General features: G+C 43.4%; 1 protein-coding gene and 1 long non-coding RNA gene across 12 annotated transcripts in view; both read left to right on the forward strand.

The window, feature by feature from the left end:
- The window catches only part of LOC148057238 (uncharacterized), a 45,246-nt gene extending 41,890 nt beyond the window's left edge, over window positions 1-3,356 (forward strand). For 8 of the 10 annotated variants that reach the window (XR_015701492.1, XR_015701509.1, XR_015701513.1 and 5 more), the window contains one exon: window positions 1,183-3,356. This is a non-coding gene — a long non-coding RNA (uncharacterized LOC148057238). The remainder of the gene's footprint in view (window positions 1-1,182) is intronic. The other 2 variants (XR_015701548.1, XR_015701555.1) reach the window with 2 other exon arrangements.
- Window positions 3,357-9,849: 6,493 nt separating this feature from the next.
- Window positions 9,850-14,345, forward strand: part of ZFAT (zinc finger and AT-hook domain containing) — a 94,310-nt gene continuing 89,814 nt past the window's right edge. For both annotated transcript variants that reach the window (XR_015701465.1, XM_087744454.1), the window contains exon 1: window positions 9,850-10,133. Coding sequence is in view for 1 of the 2 variants with exons in the window: in XM_087744454.1 (XP_087600580.1) it covers window positions 10,115-10,133 (19 nt within the window). In the remaining variant the exon portion in view is untranslated. The remainder of the gene's footprint in view (window positions 10,134-14,345) is intronic.

A 14,345-nucleotide genomic window follows, 5' to 3' on the forward strand; every position in this document is an offset into this window, starting at 1 on the left:
ATAAACAGTGGTATTTTTTACCAGAAAAGGAGATCTTTCAGTAAACAGAACAAACAAACCACCTTTTATTTGCTTATAAGGAAATCCCCATTACTTTTCTCCTTCTCTGGGTGAAAGTCCTAGGGATACAGTAACGCATGGGTGCCGTTTCTTGTCATTTTAAAACATTTTTAGCAATGAAGCAACGAGTACTGACAAACTTACAGTTGCCTTAACCATTGAGCTTGATGGATAGATGAAAGCATATCATGTTGTATTTAAGCTTATTGGGGAAAAAAAAAAAGCACCAGCGATAAAAAAAGTCTGAGACATGCATTTTAGTAGCACAAATAAAGTGTATGTGGAAAAGAGAACGTGGGTAATTGGGTGTGCATGTAAAAAATATATATATGTGTGTGTATTACTTAATTGGAGGAACTAAAATTATTTAGGTAGGTAGTGGTGGCGGTTCTTACTTTCCTAGGAGGGAACTTAAGGAATGAAGTATTTAATGCCATGCTAATCTTGCAGAAAACTGATGAAGATTAAGACTGGAACAGTACTCTGCTGGAGCCAAAGATATGATGCAACGTCTAATCAACTCAAAATCATACAAATCATGTAGGAACTGTCAGATTTGTGCAGTTTGCAGTTTGGGTATATCATGGTTGTCAAATTCCTACTGTAGAGTTAATAAATCAAAACCAGCGTGATTGGTGCTGTTTTTCCTCTCTGCTCTGCTATCCTATAAATAGCTGGCTGCTCAGGGACAGCTGTGGCAACCTTCCCGGCAGGAATACGATAACAAAGATGTCTGTCTTCTACACCTGTCTTTGTGCCTTTTTCAATACTCCTGGCTCTTAGTGGTATTGCGAATGTGCTAGTCGTACTATCAGTTTACTTCTTCTATTTGGTAGATATGTATTACCTTTTTCCCTGAATTACAGTAAAGGTGAAGAGAATGAAATCAGGGTGCTGTTTGGATGTTGCACTGAATTTTTTATACATCATCACAAATACAAATACTCTTCTATTTTGACAGTGCTACGTTTTGAAAAGCTTCCGGCAAAGTTTGCTCTCGCACATGCATTTCTCTCTCAGTCCAGCTGCACGGTGTTCATTTTGTACTAGGCTGAAGAAACAGCACATAATAACATTTCTTCTTAACTTTCTTTTTTTTTAATACAATTTCTTGTCTCGTAGGAGCCTGTATAAGAAAGCAATCCCCAATCAAAAGGTCCTTAAGAGAACAAGGAAAACCACCATTTGAATCTGCAGTGTTCCAACTGTGCTGCTGTTTCCAGACAGTCTGACATCACCTAGCAAAGGAAAAACACGCTGTGCAGCTGTAATAGGATTAAACAGTATAAACCTGCAAGCAGAAATGTGATTAATACGGTATTTCGAAGTCCTGCAGTGATTATATTGCTACACTGAGAAAACTAGAATCTGTTTATTAGAAGCATTTTCAGTATGTATATATTTTTTTCTGGAGTTATTTATATTGTTGCCTTTCTCGCAGGCCTGCAGGAGATAATTTTTAAATTAACTGTGCAGTGTAATCAGTATCAGTAGACTGTGCAGTCCTGAGATGGCAAGAATTATGATAAGCCTCATACTAAGCTCTGGAGAGATTTGTAAATGTGCAGTTTGCACTGCCCCATTTTTATTAGCGCTTTCATTATAATGTTGTTACTGGAAGCATAAAGTTAATGTTCTGTAACAAGAAAACAGCAACTATGCAGCCCTAAACACAGAACTCCACATTAAACATAGCAGATGAAAACAAGCAGATACAGTTACTCCAAACAGATACTGTGGAAAAAAAAAACCCGAAGCATTTACAGTAAAGCAATGACAACTTTTCTTTCTTAAGCATAAAACCAGCTGCAAAACAACCCCCTATAATTTCTGAGCATTCATCTCCTTTGCATTTTCAAGTAGGACTTCCAAAAGCGCACAGCAACAGCTTGAGTTGTTTTCCCTTTGAAATCAATGGGAAAATAAAAGTGAGGTAAAAATATGCGCTGAATAGCTCTGAAAACGCCTCTTAAACCTGTGCAGTGGTGGACTGACTTGTGCCGCACAGATGATCAAACTGATTGAATAGGGATAAGGGGCAGTACAATTCACAAGAAGGTGAAGGTAAATTCACTTTAAGCACCTAATATTTTTGTTTAATACAGTGCTTTGAGCTTCTCTTTGGAGGAATCCATGTTTTCATTCCAATTTTTAAAAAAAACTTAAATTATATACCTTCTATACCCTAAATTATATATTTAAAATACTTTGAGAATGCTCTCCTTCATGTCCTCTCCCAGAATCTTAGATGGGCACTGTTGAATACCTCCACAGCTGTAAATACGGCAAGAGTTTTCCCTTAGTGGAAAAACAGTTTACAAAACCCAGGAAGAACTACTTAATTACTTAACAAACTTCAGGCTTTGCTCTCATTAAACAATGGTGCTTTTATTTTAAAGATAATGAAACACGTTCCCTACGTGGTAATACACGTTTGCCCAAGTGTCCGAGCTGGAGGTGATGGACTCAGACCGTCTCTACGGGGTAAAATGAAAGCTGACAGCCGCACTGATTGGCTTAAAACCTGTTGAAGTGCCTACAATTAAAGAAGAGACGTTATGGATCGATGCATGGTGATACAACGCCCATTCCCACTCTCTCCTCTCTGCTCAGTTGTTCCAGCGCAGTTGTCTGTGGGCTGGTTGAGAGAACTAATCCAGGTTACAAATAACTCTTTTTATTTTATGTAGATTGTTTTGCAAATTGCATATAGAGCACTTGGCTGCACAGAGTTTAACAGGTATAGTCAGAGACCAATAAACTTACGGGTAAGGAGGCCTGAAGAGCTCAAGGGGAAAAAAAAGCGGGAAGAGCATCGAACTGCTCTGTCACCAGGAAAATCCAACACCCTGCACTGAAGAAGTTCAGCCTGGAATTACGCGTCCGTATCTTACACGGCTAGGCTTGTGACTGAGGAGCTGGTACGTCCACTTTCAGGACCGGAAAGTGGGCATTAGAGTCTGTTCCGAGAGCGTAGTTTGAAACCGCGTTTCAGCGGCAGTGCCACCGGTTGTTGGGCTGTTTGTGGGCTGATGAGGTTCGCCGCCCGCTTTCACCGTGCGGCTCCCGACAGAGGCGTCACCGTGCAACCGCACCAGGCTCTGGCTAAATTTCTGCAATGATGTCTGTAATGAGTATGATGTCCTCAAAATGAGCCCAAGGGAAGTTTAGAAATATGAACTGCAGTGACGTGTGGGGAATGCAAAATACTGAAATTTATGGTATGGTACTACTGGCAAACTGGGAAACATTTTTGTCAACATTTATATTTTTGGTTCCAAGCATTCAGTTTTGGGGAGGAGGAAACTTTTGCTTTAGCAATAAAAAAAAAAAAAAATTAAATTCTGGAAGTTGGTTTTCTTTTTTTTTAAAGTTCAGCAGTAATAAAGATGAATCTCAAAGTGTGAACATGCAAAGGAGGCTTCAAGTAGTAAATAATTGGTATTAACACATCAGCTTGAAAGAATAATTCTATCAAAGATCAGTCGTGTTAAATTAAAATATTTTAACTACATGAAAGGATAACAACTTAGTTTATCAATATTTTATTCTTCAAATAACATCCAATAAAATACCCCTAGAGAAAAGAATCGTAGTTCCTGATGTGCTAATCAAAAGGGGAAAAAAATGTATAAAAGTAGTTCTGTTCCTAAGACTTTCTGAATTATCTGATTTCGATCCCAACCGTCCCATGCTGCGATGCCCTTTGTCATGACAGAGGTGGGAAAATCTTCACGTGAGTTTGTAAAGTGATCTTATCTGTATTAAGAATATACCTTCCATGTTTGTCTAAAACTGCTTTTTGGTCAAACTGCTCTTCTAAAAAATATGAAACCGGAGAACAACGCTATGAGTTCAGTGAGAATTTCATACTTCGCCAAAAAATTGTTTGCAAGCAAGCGCAGTGAACTCCCATGCAGTAAAGTGCATGTGCACTGTAGGGTTCCTTGTATCAGTAAAGACCCCCACCAGACGTTTTGGGTTGGTTTCTTCAATTCTACAGCAAGTGTACAAAAAGTTGACGATTTTTTTGACAATTTTTCTTACAATATTTAGTTTGTCATATCTGTGAGTTCTGCACTTCTGTTAGAATGCTTTATGCATGCTACTTCATGAAATGCTACAGGATTTTTGTCTTAAAAATACTGGTATTATAACAAAAATCAGTAAGGTTGGAAAATCAAGCACTGGAAGCTCATTAAGTGTCAAAGTCAAGACTGCCAGCATACTTCTGCTTTTATCCTCTTGCTGATATCGTTTGTTACAGATCCGTAGGTCTGTGATCACGTAATTTGCTGTTTGCTCTCACAGGACTACTGCTTCATTTAAGCAATTAAATAGCCCTTGGTTTGTGTCCTGTATGGAGCTTTGCATCCTCCCTGTGCCTTAATGAATTCTCTTGTGGGTGCTTATGGGGCATTTTTATTGATTTGCTTCTTCAACAGAAACAGCTTTTCACAAAATGCCTGTGGGGAAAAAAGGGAAAGTGATGCATTGAAGTTTAGAGTAAAAAGTTCCCCTAACTTCATATGTTCAATTTAAGACATCTAGGATGAGGGGGTTTAAAAGCAATTATCACATTTAAGCACAGCTGCTAAAAATTTCAGCTATAGAAATACATGATACTTTTCAAAGCACACGGCAAGATGCCACGGTGAGCAACCATAGAAGGAGGAAGACGCAATTAATGAACAGTGTTTCTATATCATAAATGAACTCTTTGAGAAAAGTGGTTTTCTCCTGAAAAATCTATTCCCAGTTGCCCTTTGTAAAACCTCACGTTTACTTTTCAGCATTGTCCAGCTTCTGTAACGAATGAGGCAGAGCCTTGTTTTACAGACAAGGCTCTGCCTTTGCTCTGTAGCCCTAATTCATATCTAGGTCAGGTCCATCGATGATGCTAAACGAGTCAGAGATCCTGCACAAAGGCAGTATGTGACTGTGATGTTAAAGATTCCCAGAAATAGCTTATGCAAAACCAAACAGAAATGAAAGCTGCACAAGGCAGTACTAATTCTAAATTTTTATTGATTTTACTACTTTAATTCTGTGGGACCACTCGTATTGAACAGCTGAGCAAAGTGCACTTGGTTTCACACCTGTGAAAACGCATTTTCAGTAAAGTGCTTTTCCTGTTGTTTGTGAATAAAGCCAAACCACGGAACTGGGAAAGGAGGAGTTGGTATCTGCTGTGTCCTCCGTAAGGGCATCTACACTCTCTTCACGGATTCCAGCTCCAGAAGCGGGCTGAAGCCCTGTGCAATACTTCACTTGCTCTACAGGTGAACTTTGCGTTCTCTAGCACTCTGTAGGGTTTTTCATTATCATTCTATGAAATTTGGTTAAGGGGAAGTCAACTGATATTGGCTAGACATGGAGGCTGGAACAAGGAACTGCTCAGTGGACTGAAGAGAGGGAACTGGTAGCTGCATTTGATGAACGCCTGTGCCTGCAGGAGCTTATCTGCGAGTGGCTAGACAGAAGTTGGGGCGAGAGAGTCACTGCAGAAAGTACCGGGAAAGAGCCTTTGAGGAAAATAGGGAAGATACACCTGCAAATGAAAACCGCGACTGGGAGCTGAAAGGTAGCAACGGAGGTCAGACAAGGAGACATGCAGGAGACAGGGAATGCATGGGTAGAGACCTGGAATTTAGTTATTAAGGACATTAGGACAGAATGAGAGGAATAAACACCAGGATCAGATTCCCTTGTGAAGTGAGGGAAGGAATGAGCGTATAGAGACCATACTGCCTCGAGGAGCCTGACTCAATTCATAAATGCTGTTCCTCCTCTGTTTTCAGAAGGTACCACTGAAACTCCGTTGTATCTTGGCATCTTCTGTTGTTGTCTGCTTTGAGAGGACACTTACAACTGATGCTTGTTACCCTGTTAGCAGGGTCAGCTGTTGTGCGTGAACTCATCTGAACTTGTGCTGGTGATGAGTCATGTGGGTTTTAATATGACGGCATGTGGTGGCATTTCTGGAAGAACTTGAGGATATTTTTGTTTAAGCCGTGGAAATTGTGATTCAGAGTTGCAAAGACTTTGCTTTAATCTGGCTCTGTGACCTGGCCAGGCACCCCGGCAGGCACAGCTTTCCTCCTCCGCTTCTGACCTCCAAGAGACAGAGCTCGCAGAACATTTTGACTAGGCCAGACACCAAAGCTCAGGCATTCCAGCTCTGATTTTTCATCTTTGGTAAAGAAGCAGCCTTTATTAATGTGGCCTTTTACGCAGGCTTGTGATTGTGCAAAGCAGAACTGTACGAAATAACTATATGTAAAAACTAACAAACCACGTGTCGTATTGATGCTCAACCAGTGGTTCTAACTATGTGAAAGATTTGGGACAAGTACTTTTCTTGGCAGGAGAATCCACCCTACGTGCTGTAGTGAGGCTCGGTGACTCAAGGACCAGAGAATGTTCTTTCAATGCCAAGGTAAGGATGAATATTATTCATGTCCTAAAAAGAGCACAATCCCTTCCTTTCATGGATGGTGAGTGCCTGAGCATGCACGTGCTTTCATCTTGATTGCTCCTAGTAGAAAACATTCTCTAGAAGCTGGTAGATGCAGTAGCGAGCAGAGATAGGAAGAGGGGCAAAAAAGGGGCACCAGGAGTCCAGACGGTGAAGAGGGCGAGTCCAGGTAGCAAGCTAAGGACAAAGGCAGACTCCTAAATGTTGCTTCTCATCAGGTCAGAATGTCCATGCATGACTCTGCTATAATGTTGCTCTGTCATTCAGATCAAACGAGACAAATTAAGTAAATTAGCAGAAGAGCGTGACCACAGCCTCTGGAAAGGTCTGGTCTTCCTTACCTTCTGCCTTGTATTTGGGCCCCTGACATAAATTCTAAGTGACACGTTTCTGTAGTAGCTGTCTCATGCAAGTCATTCTGAGCAAGAGGAATATTGGCGGGGTGAGCATTGGTAGAGTACGGCTGCTCAAAGTCCTTCTGCTGGGGCCCAAGACTCAGTCTGCCTCTGGCCAAGCCCTCCTTGGCAGTAACCTTTCTCTGTCCTTTCATATCTGCATCTGTAGCACCTAACGTAGCAAAACTCAACAGAGGACTGCTTGCTGCTGTGAGTAGCGTAACAGAGCAGAATGTGACGCCAGCTAGGAGAGGCGACTTTCTTTTACACACAAATGATTTCACTTCCTCACACACACCCTTTCATACGCATAAGCACCAAGGATGTTTGTTCAGATAGTCTGGCCAGAATTACTCGTGGTGACACGGAGGACAAGGGACACAGGCCACCGAGTCCCCATCATCACGTCTCCTGGTTGTTCCTCGACTGGCAAGCTCGGTGTTCGGATGTGTCTTTTGCGCTGTTTAGGAGCTGACAGTAATTTTCATCTTTTGTGTGTTCACCTTGCCCCACCCCATGAGTCATTGCAACGCTGCTGATTTACTGTCTCATGTCTTCTCCGGGTGCTGCCTGCCCTCCGCTTTCCTGACCTGGGCGTCTTGAGGAGCTACGCGTCAACGTGCTGTGGTATCGATGACCTGCTGAGCGCGTGTCCTTCTTCAGCTCCTTCTGCTCCCAACGTTCACGCTTCCATTCGTAATGATCTTAACGTTTCCGTTCGAAATCTCCGCACTCCCACCCCTGCTAGATCCTTGACAGGGCTGTAGTTTGTTCTCTGTCTTCTTTTATATTTGATCTAAGGGTGGTTGCTTCAATGAGCCCTTATACGCGATGGATTTTTCTTTCCAGGCCAACAGACTCTTCCAAGAATAAAATATGGGGTAAAACTGTGAGGCTGGCTGTTCGGCTAAAGATCCCAATTATTTCAGCATCCGGCAGAAAAGGCTAGAAAACAAAAATAAAAGAGAAAGAGGAAAGTTGCAGACATTAGCCCCCACCGCTTTTGGAGATGGGGTGGTGGTAAAGAGGCTGCTTCCACCATGGCAGGAAGATCACCAGGCTGCCCTAACGGCTGAGCACTGGTGACGTTACGGAGCGATACAGCAGAAATGGTCAGAAAGTGCCCAAGCGACGGCAGAGGAGGCTCAGCCCCAGAGCGGCGGTGAATCAGGTTTGGGGTTCAGGAGTCAATATTTATGATGCGGATCATCATACAGATGTTTTCTAGGTGAAAAACTGTTTTGTTGTACTAAGAAACATGTTTTGTGGCCTTCTCCCTGTGGCTGAATTTTACTTGTCAGAATGAGATATAAGCAGTGATGTTTAAAAAATATTTTTATAAGCTATTTCTCAGTTAATATGTATGCATTATTTCTCTTACAACAGGAAATTAAGGTTTATTACTGTAATTAATACTGAAATTAATTCTTGTTTTCACAATTTTTACTCTTTACACTTAACTGAGTACATCTGCCGTATGACAAAAATATAATATAATACCGTTAATGTTTCGGAAGGATAATGAGATTCCTACAGTCATTTGTACTGAAATGAACTACAGTAACAGACATTATGGAATCCAACACTAAATTCATTAATATTGAATACATACAGCATTTATGATAATTTAAGAGTGAAAGTGATAAAACTGGTATTCAGTGATTGTTAGTGTAGAAACAAAACAGAAAAACATGAGGCAGAGGTGGGTGTTTTGAGTATTCCAGCGGCACTAGCTGTCCCACGTCATGGAAGAACCTGTCTTCAGGCTCCTATTACGAAAAAAAAAAAAAAAAAGCTGGAGAAATAATACCCAATTTCCTAACTTGGAAGCTGGATCAAAAAGTTATTGTGATTCCCCAAGTTATTGATACATGTTGATATACTGTAAATTTAAGACTTCTGAAAAATTAACTTATAAAGCAGTCATTGTCTTAGGCATGAGGCTAAATATTCCTCTGAAATACAAGTCGTCAATGTTTGTTTATGGACTTAGAAATATGGTGGAAATTGCATTTTCCTCCAAGCATGTCCAATTATCTTGTAGTAAACATGCAGATGTACCAGGTTCATCAAGACACACGTTTGTAATCACTGGTGGTAAACTAAAATGGTTTTGGCATGGAATGGCTGTGTCAGTATGAACCGTGCACCTCCCGTCCTCCTCAGGGTCCTGGGGCAGGGGTGAGGCTGCTCCTAGTCCGCACGCTGGAGCGGGGCATGGAGAATTCACCCCAACAGGTAGAGCCCTGGGTCTGCTGTGGCGTGGGTGCTGACAGGAGGAGCATCCCCCTTGTCTCCATGTATCTGATAGAATCATTTAGGTTGGAAAAGACCTTTAAGATCATCAAGTCCAGCCATTAACCTAGAGCTGCCAAGTCCACCACTAAACCATGTCCTCAAGCACCATGTCTACCCGTCTTTTAAATACTTCCAGGGATAGGGACTCAACCACTTCCCTGGGCAGCCTGTGCCAGTGCCTGACCAACCTTTTCCATGAAGAAATTTTTCCTAATATCCAACCTAAACCTGCCCTGGCGCAGCTTGAGGCCACTTCCTCTTGCCCTATCGCTTGTTATTTGGGAGAAGAGCTCAACCCCCACCTCGCTACAACCTCCTTTCAGGGAGTTGTACAGAGCAATAAGGTCACCCCTCGGCCTCCTCTTCTCCAGAGTAAACAACCTCAGCCGCTCCTCACAGGACTTCTGCTCCAGACCCTTCACCAGCCCCGTCCCGCCGAGATCCCAGCCCCTCACGGCAGCGGCCCGGCGGGCGCGGCTGAGGAAACCAGCAAGCGCCAGCGCGCGCGAGAAGGGTGCGTCAGGACGCAACACCGCACCTGCGCAGGCGCCGCCTGACGGCCGCGGCTCACCCGTTGGGCGGCGCGCGCTGCCCTCCCGCCCCGCCCCCCCCCGCTCCCTGCCCTCGCGCTCTTTGCGCGACGTCGCTGAGGAAGAAGGCGCCGTGTCGGACGCGGCAGATTCGCCATAACCCGCCGTCCGGCCAGGCGCACCCCCTCCCATTAAAATAATATTTTCTTTACCACAGGGGGAGGCCCGCGGGAGTGATTTTTGTTTTTCCCTTCCCCTCCCCGCCCCGGCTTTTTCTTTTTAAACCCGGCGGCGCCGCCTGGCCGCCGGCCGGCTCCCCCGCAGCCCCCCCCCGCCCCTTCCCCGCCGCGGTTATGGAGGCTGCGGCTGCAGGTGAGCGGGGCGGCACGGGGCCGGCGGCAAGCGGCGGGCCGGGAGGGCGGAGGGATCCTCTCTTAGCGGGGCCGGCGCTGACTGGGGGGGGGGGTGGGTGGGGGGAGGAAGTAGTTCCGGCGGGCGTCTGTCGTCACGCTGCATCCGCACGAGAAGTAGTTCCCTCACAGGCGGGCCAGCCGCGGTTCCCCCCGCCCCGGCCGCCATCGCGCCTTCGCTGGCGGCAAAGCGCGGGGAAGCGGTGGGGGGTAGCGGCTGCCAGCCGCCCTGGGGGCTTGTGGAGCTGCCTCACCTGGGGAGCCGGGGCCTAGGCCGGGGGGCGGCCCGCGGCGGGGTTGAGGAGGGCCGCGGGCCGCCCTGTGCCTGTGGGGCGGCGCCGGGGCTGCCCCAGCGCGGTCTCCCGGCGCAGGAGGCGGGCAGGGCCCGCCGGGCCGCGCAGGTCCCGCCGCGGTCAGGGAGCTCCGAGTGGGGCCTGGGAGGGCGCCGAAGGGCTGGGGCAGGCCGGGCTCGGGAGCCCCGGGGAGCCCCGGCTGCCTGTCCCGTCCCTCCTGTTCAGGAGCGTGGCGGGGAACGCCTGGAAACGAGCAGCTGCCGGGCTGCCTGCTGTTTGTGTTGCTCTAATGCACGTCTGGGTTGAAAACACTCACGCTTTCCTTTGACAGCTTGTGTAAATGGTTTTAGCTTAAGAGCCTTAAGAGTTCAGCTGCAGAAGGGAGATAACAAGTTAAAGTTAGATGCTTCCACTGCATTGTCATCTCGGGCCTTTCTGTGCCTTATGTTGGCCTGACTTGCATGGGGATTACGTGTGTAAGTAAAATAAGGCAGGCGTGATAGCTATAGTAATATTGTGTACATGCTTCCTGCGTTTCACAATCCCCGTGTGTTCGTTGCAGTACAAGTTTGTGAAGTGATGTTGCAATAATTTAGTGCTAGTTAATTACCCTGTATACTTAAATTTGGCCTTTGGTTGTCATTCCCTGAGATGACATTTTAATTTTTAGAATCCTAAGTTATTTCTGGCTGTCCTATGGAGTATTTACATACAATTGAGACAGAATTTATGGACAACTCAAACAGAATTTTATGCCAAAGAGAACAGCACTATCAGGAGAAAACTTGTATCCAAATAGCAGAATATCTAACAGGTGCTGTGTTATTTATAAGTACTATTGTAAGAGCGTTCCGGGACTGCTTTATATTCTCAGATCAAACTTTAGGAGAGAAATTAATTCTCTTACTAGTAGTACTACTACTGCTGCTAATAAATCTATATTTATTCACGCATGTTTGTCTTAATAAAAAGTGTTCTGAGGGTAGTTGAACCCAGAACTGGCACGGGTGTCCTCTATGTTCGATGCTGCAACTGCAGAACCGTCGCTGACTACAGATGCATTTCTGTTAAGTGTGCTTCCACAAATCACGTTCAGAGCATTTCAGCCAAGGCATCCTGATGCCGATGGCTGATCACATAGTTCGTGCTTGTTCTTTGAGAGGTGCCAAATGTTTTCGGTGTCTCTGGTAGTGTGACTTAGTTTTTGATGCTGTCTGATGGTGTGTTTCAGTAGTAACTTCAACAGTGTTGCATTTAGCCACATGAGGGCGGTCTTAGAACATTAAAAAAACCCGAAGTCTTGCTGTAAGTGTATATATTAAGGTGCTTTTTTTAATGATGGAAAGATACCTTGTTTATATGTTCGATAAACTGATTGTTCTAAACTGCTGCAGATAAATTAATTTCGTAGTTATTAGAACATCCTTTTTTCATCCAGTTCTGAATTTTGTATATTCTAGTCAAGACAAGCATGTGTAGACAGTGTCTTCTTTTGAAAAACTTTATTTAACTTTTTCCAGGAATGTAAAGCTGATACGTGTAAAAGAAAAAATACATCTGCTTTTTTTGCTTTCATTAGCTAAATTTCAGTAGCTTTAAACTCAAGTTTCTTTTGGCAAATCTAGTAACAGACTAGTTAAATACAGTGTGCTTGGTTATGGTGAGAGTGTGAGGACACGCTTCAGACAAAGAGTCAAGAGCCCTGTGCCCTCTTCCTGTTGGGGCAGCTGTTGGCATGAGGCAGGCTCTGGTTTCTGGTAATGTCTTGGACAACTCTGAAGCAAGTCAATGTAACCTGGTTACTTAGTCTTCCAGTAACTCAGGTTAACCATCTAAAATTGATCTACCAAAAAGCAGAACTCTAACCCATTACTAGTCTGTTTCTCTGCCTTTGTATTGGAGATGATGATGTCTTCATGTGGAATATTTGGAGATTTTCAGAGGTACTGTGTTGTGTTGGTGAAATACTGTAATATTTGAATGTTACAGTAACTGAGCTGTGTTAAAGTCTGCATTGTGTAGTGCAGTTGTGACTCAGAAGAAATCTAAGAAAGCATACATAGTCTGCATCTTAATTTTGTGCCATGCCTGACACATCGTGTCTCTAACGGTGACTCACGATGGATGTCTAAAGAGACAAGTGTAAGAACAGGGCAAGCACACGGTGATATTTGTCCAGAATACTCTCTTAGGCCTTCTTACGGACTTGCTGAGCACCGAATAGTGTCTTTCCACTTACTAGTTCTTGATGGACTTCCCTTCCAAGAATTTTAACTCCGAGTAGATGTGTTCCCATCTTACGGTTATAGGAAGAACTGTCTCCTTTCATGTTCTCTGCTTCTTCCAGTGCAGGGAGAGATCACCTGAAAAGAGCAGAGGGTGGTTTCAGAGGGATCATTTGCTGGTCATCTCCTCTATCACACACGTGACTTCATAGTTCTTCATTTTACTCTTTGTCTTTTCTCCACCTCTCAGCTCCATCCTTCACAGGCAGAAAAGTTGTAGCTTACTTAACTGCTGCTCATCTGGAACTGTGTTGTGTTGTTGATTGTCCTTATCTTTGTACCTTTTAAGGATTATTTTTTGTTATTATTATTATTATGACTTTAGTTTTTTAGTTTTTCGAGTTAGAGGAACAATATCCAAAGATGTAAGTCCAGTATGGACTTTTGCAGTAGTAATCTTCTTTTCTGGTTTTTGTAGATCTACGTGTTATAGGACCATCTTTTGTATAGGACTGTCTATTATAACTGTAAGGTTTTGGTTCTGAGTAGTGCAGTTCTTAGCTTTGTTTTGAGGCTGTCTTTAAAGTGTTTGCTGGAATTGAGATATCTTTTATAGAAAACGTCTCCAAACCCTCATATAGCAAGAGCAAATTGAAAAGCTTGTTTTGCTACAGGCTCACCTTCTTTGAAGGGTCTTTTCATGCACTTTCTACTACACAGGCTCTCAGGCAGGCCTGTTACTGTTGAGGCGTTTTAAAAAAAATGCTGCATTCTGCTTTTTACTTTTCAAGCTGATAAGATTATCCTTATTGACCTGCCTTGCTGTGGTTTTTACATTTAATTTGTCACAATTTCTAATCTTTTTTTTGTGTTTTTCATTTGACAAAACTTTAATTTTTAGCAAGATGTTTTCTTCTACTAAAGCTTCCTTTCACTGCTGTTCAGCTGTGCTAGATTTTTTTCTTCCCCTTTCTAAAATCTTCTTTGATCATTAGCATCAAATATGATGCTTTTAAATAGTCTTCGTGCTGCTTTCAAGGGTTTAACTCTTCTTGAAACCTTTTTAGTCCTTTTTATGGTTTGTTTTTGTTTTGTTAAAGATGCTTTTTATCTTTATATAGTTCACATTGTTGAAGTTAAACACAAACATTTGGCTCTTTACCACTCTTAAAGGATTTTTGAGTGCTTCTTTAAGACACGGTTACAGAGTGTGTCACTTTGAACGTGGTCCTGTGTTTTACTTCTGATAAAGTCAAGAACTGTTTCTCCTCATGTGGTTTCCCTGACTGCTTGCTGGGTGAAGCAGTCATTAATGGTGCCTGAACATTAAATCTTGGCATCCTGTCCTGACCTGACATTTAACCAATCTTCATAAGGGTAGTTGAAGCCTAAAACATATTGTTGTTTCTGTCTTTGTAACCTCTTTTATCCCCTTCAGTGTGTCACAGTCATTCTTACCACTGTGGTCAGACTGTTCCTAATGTAGTCCTAACACTGTGCTTTTCTGTACAATGAGAGTATTTCAGTCCTTAGGGATTCTGTTACTTGTTAAAAAAGCCTGTTAATCAGATTTGACCCTAAGCTGCTTCTAACAGATGGCATTGCTTCACAAACAATACATTGTACTTTCTGTCCCCAATATTTTGAGGTGGTAGC

The sequence above is a fragment of the Nipponia nippon genome, unplaced genomic scaffold, assembly GCF_047370975.1.
Source record: "Nipponia nippon isolate SJK-2023a ecotype South Korea unplaced genomic scaffold, ASM4737097v1 scaffold_1, whole genome shotgun sequence".
Lineage (NCBI taxonomy): Eukaryota > Metazoa > Chordata > Aves > Pelecaniformes > Threskiornithidae > Nipponia > Nipponia nippon.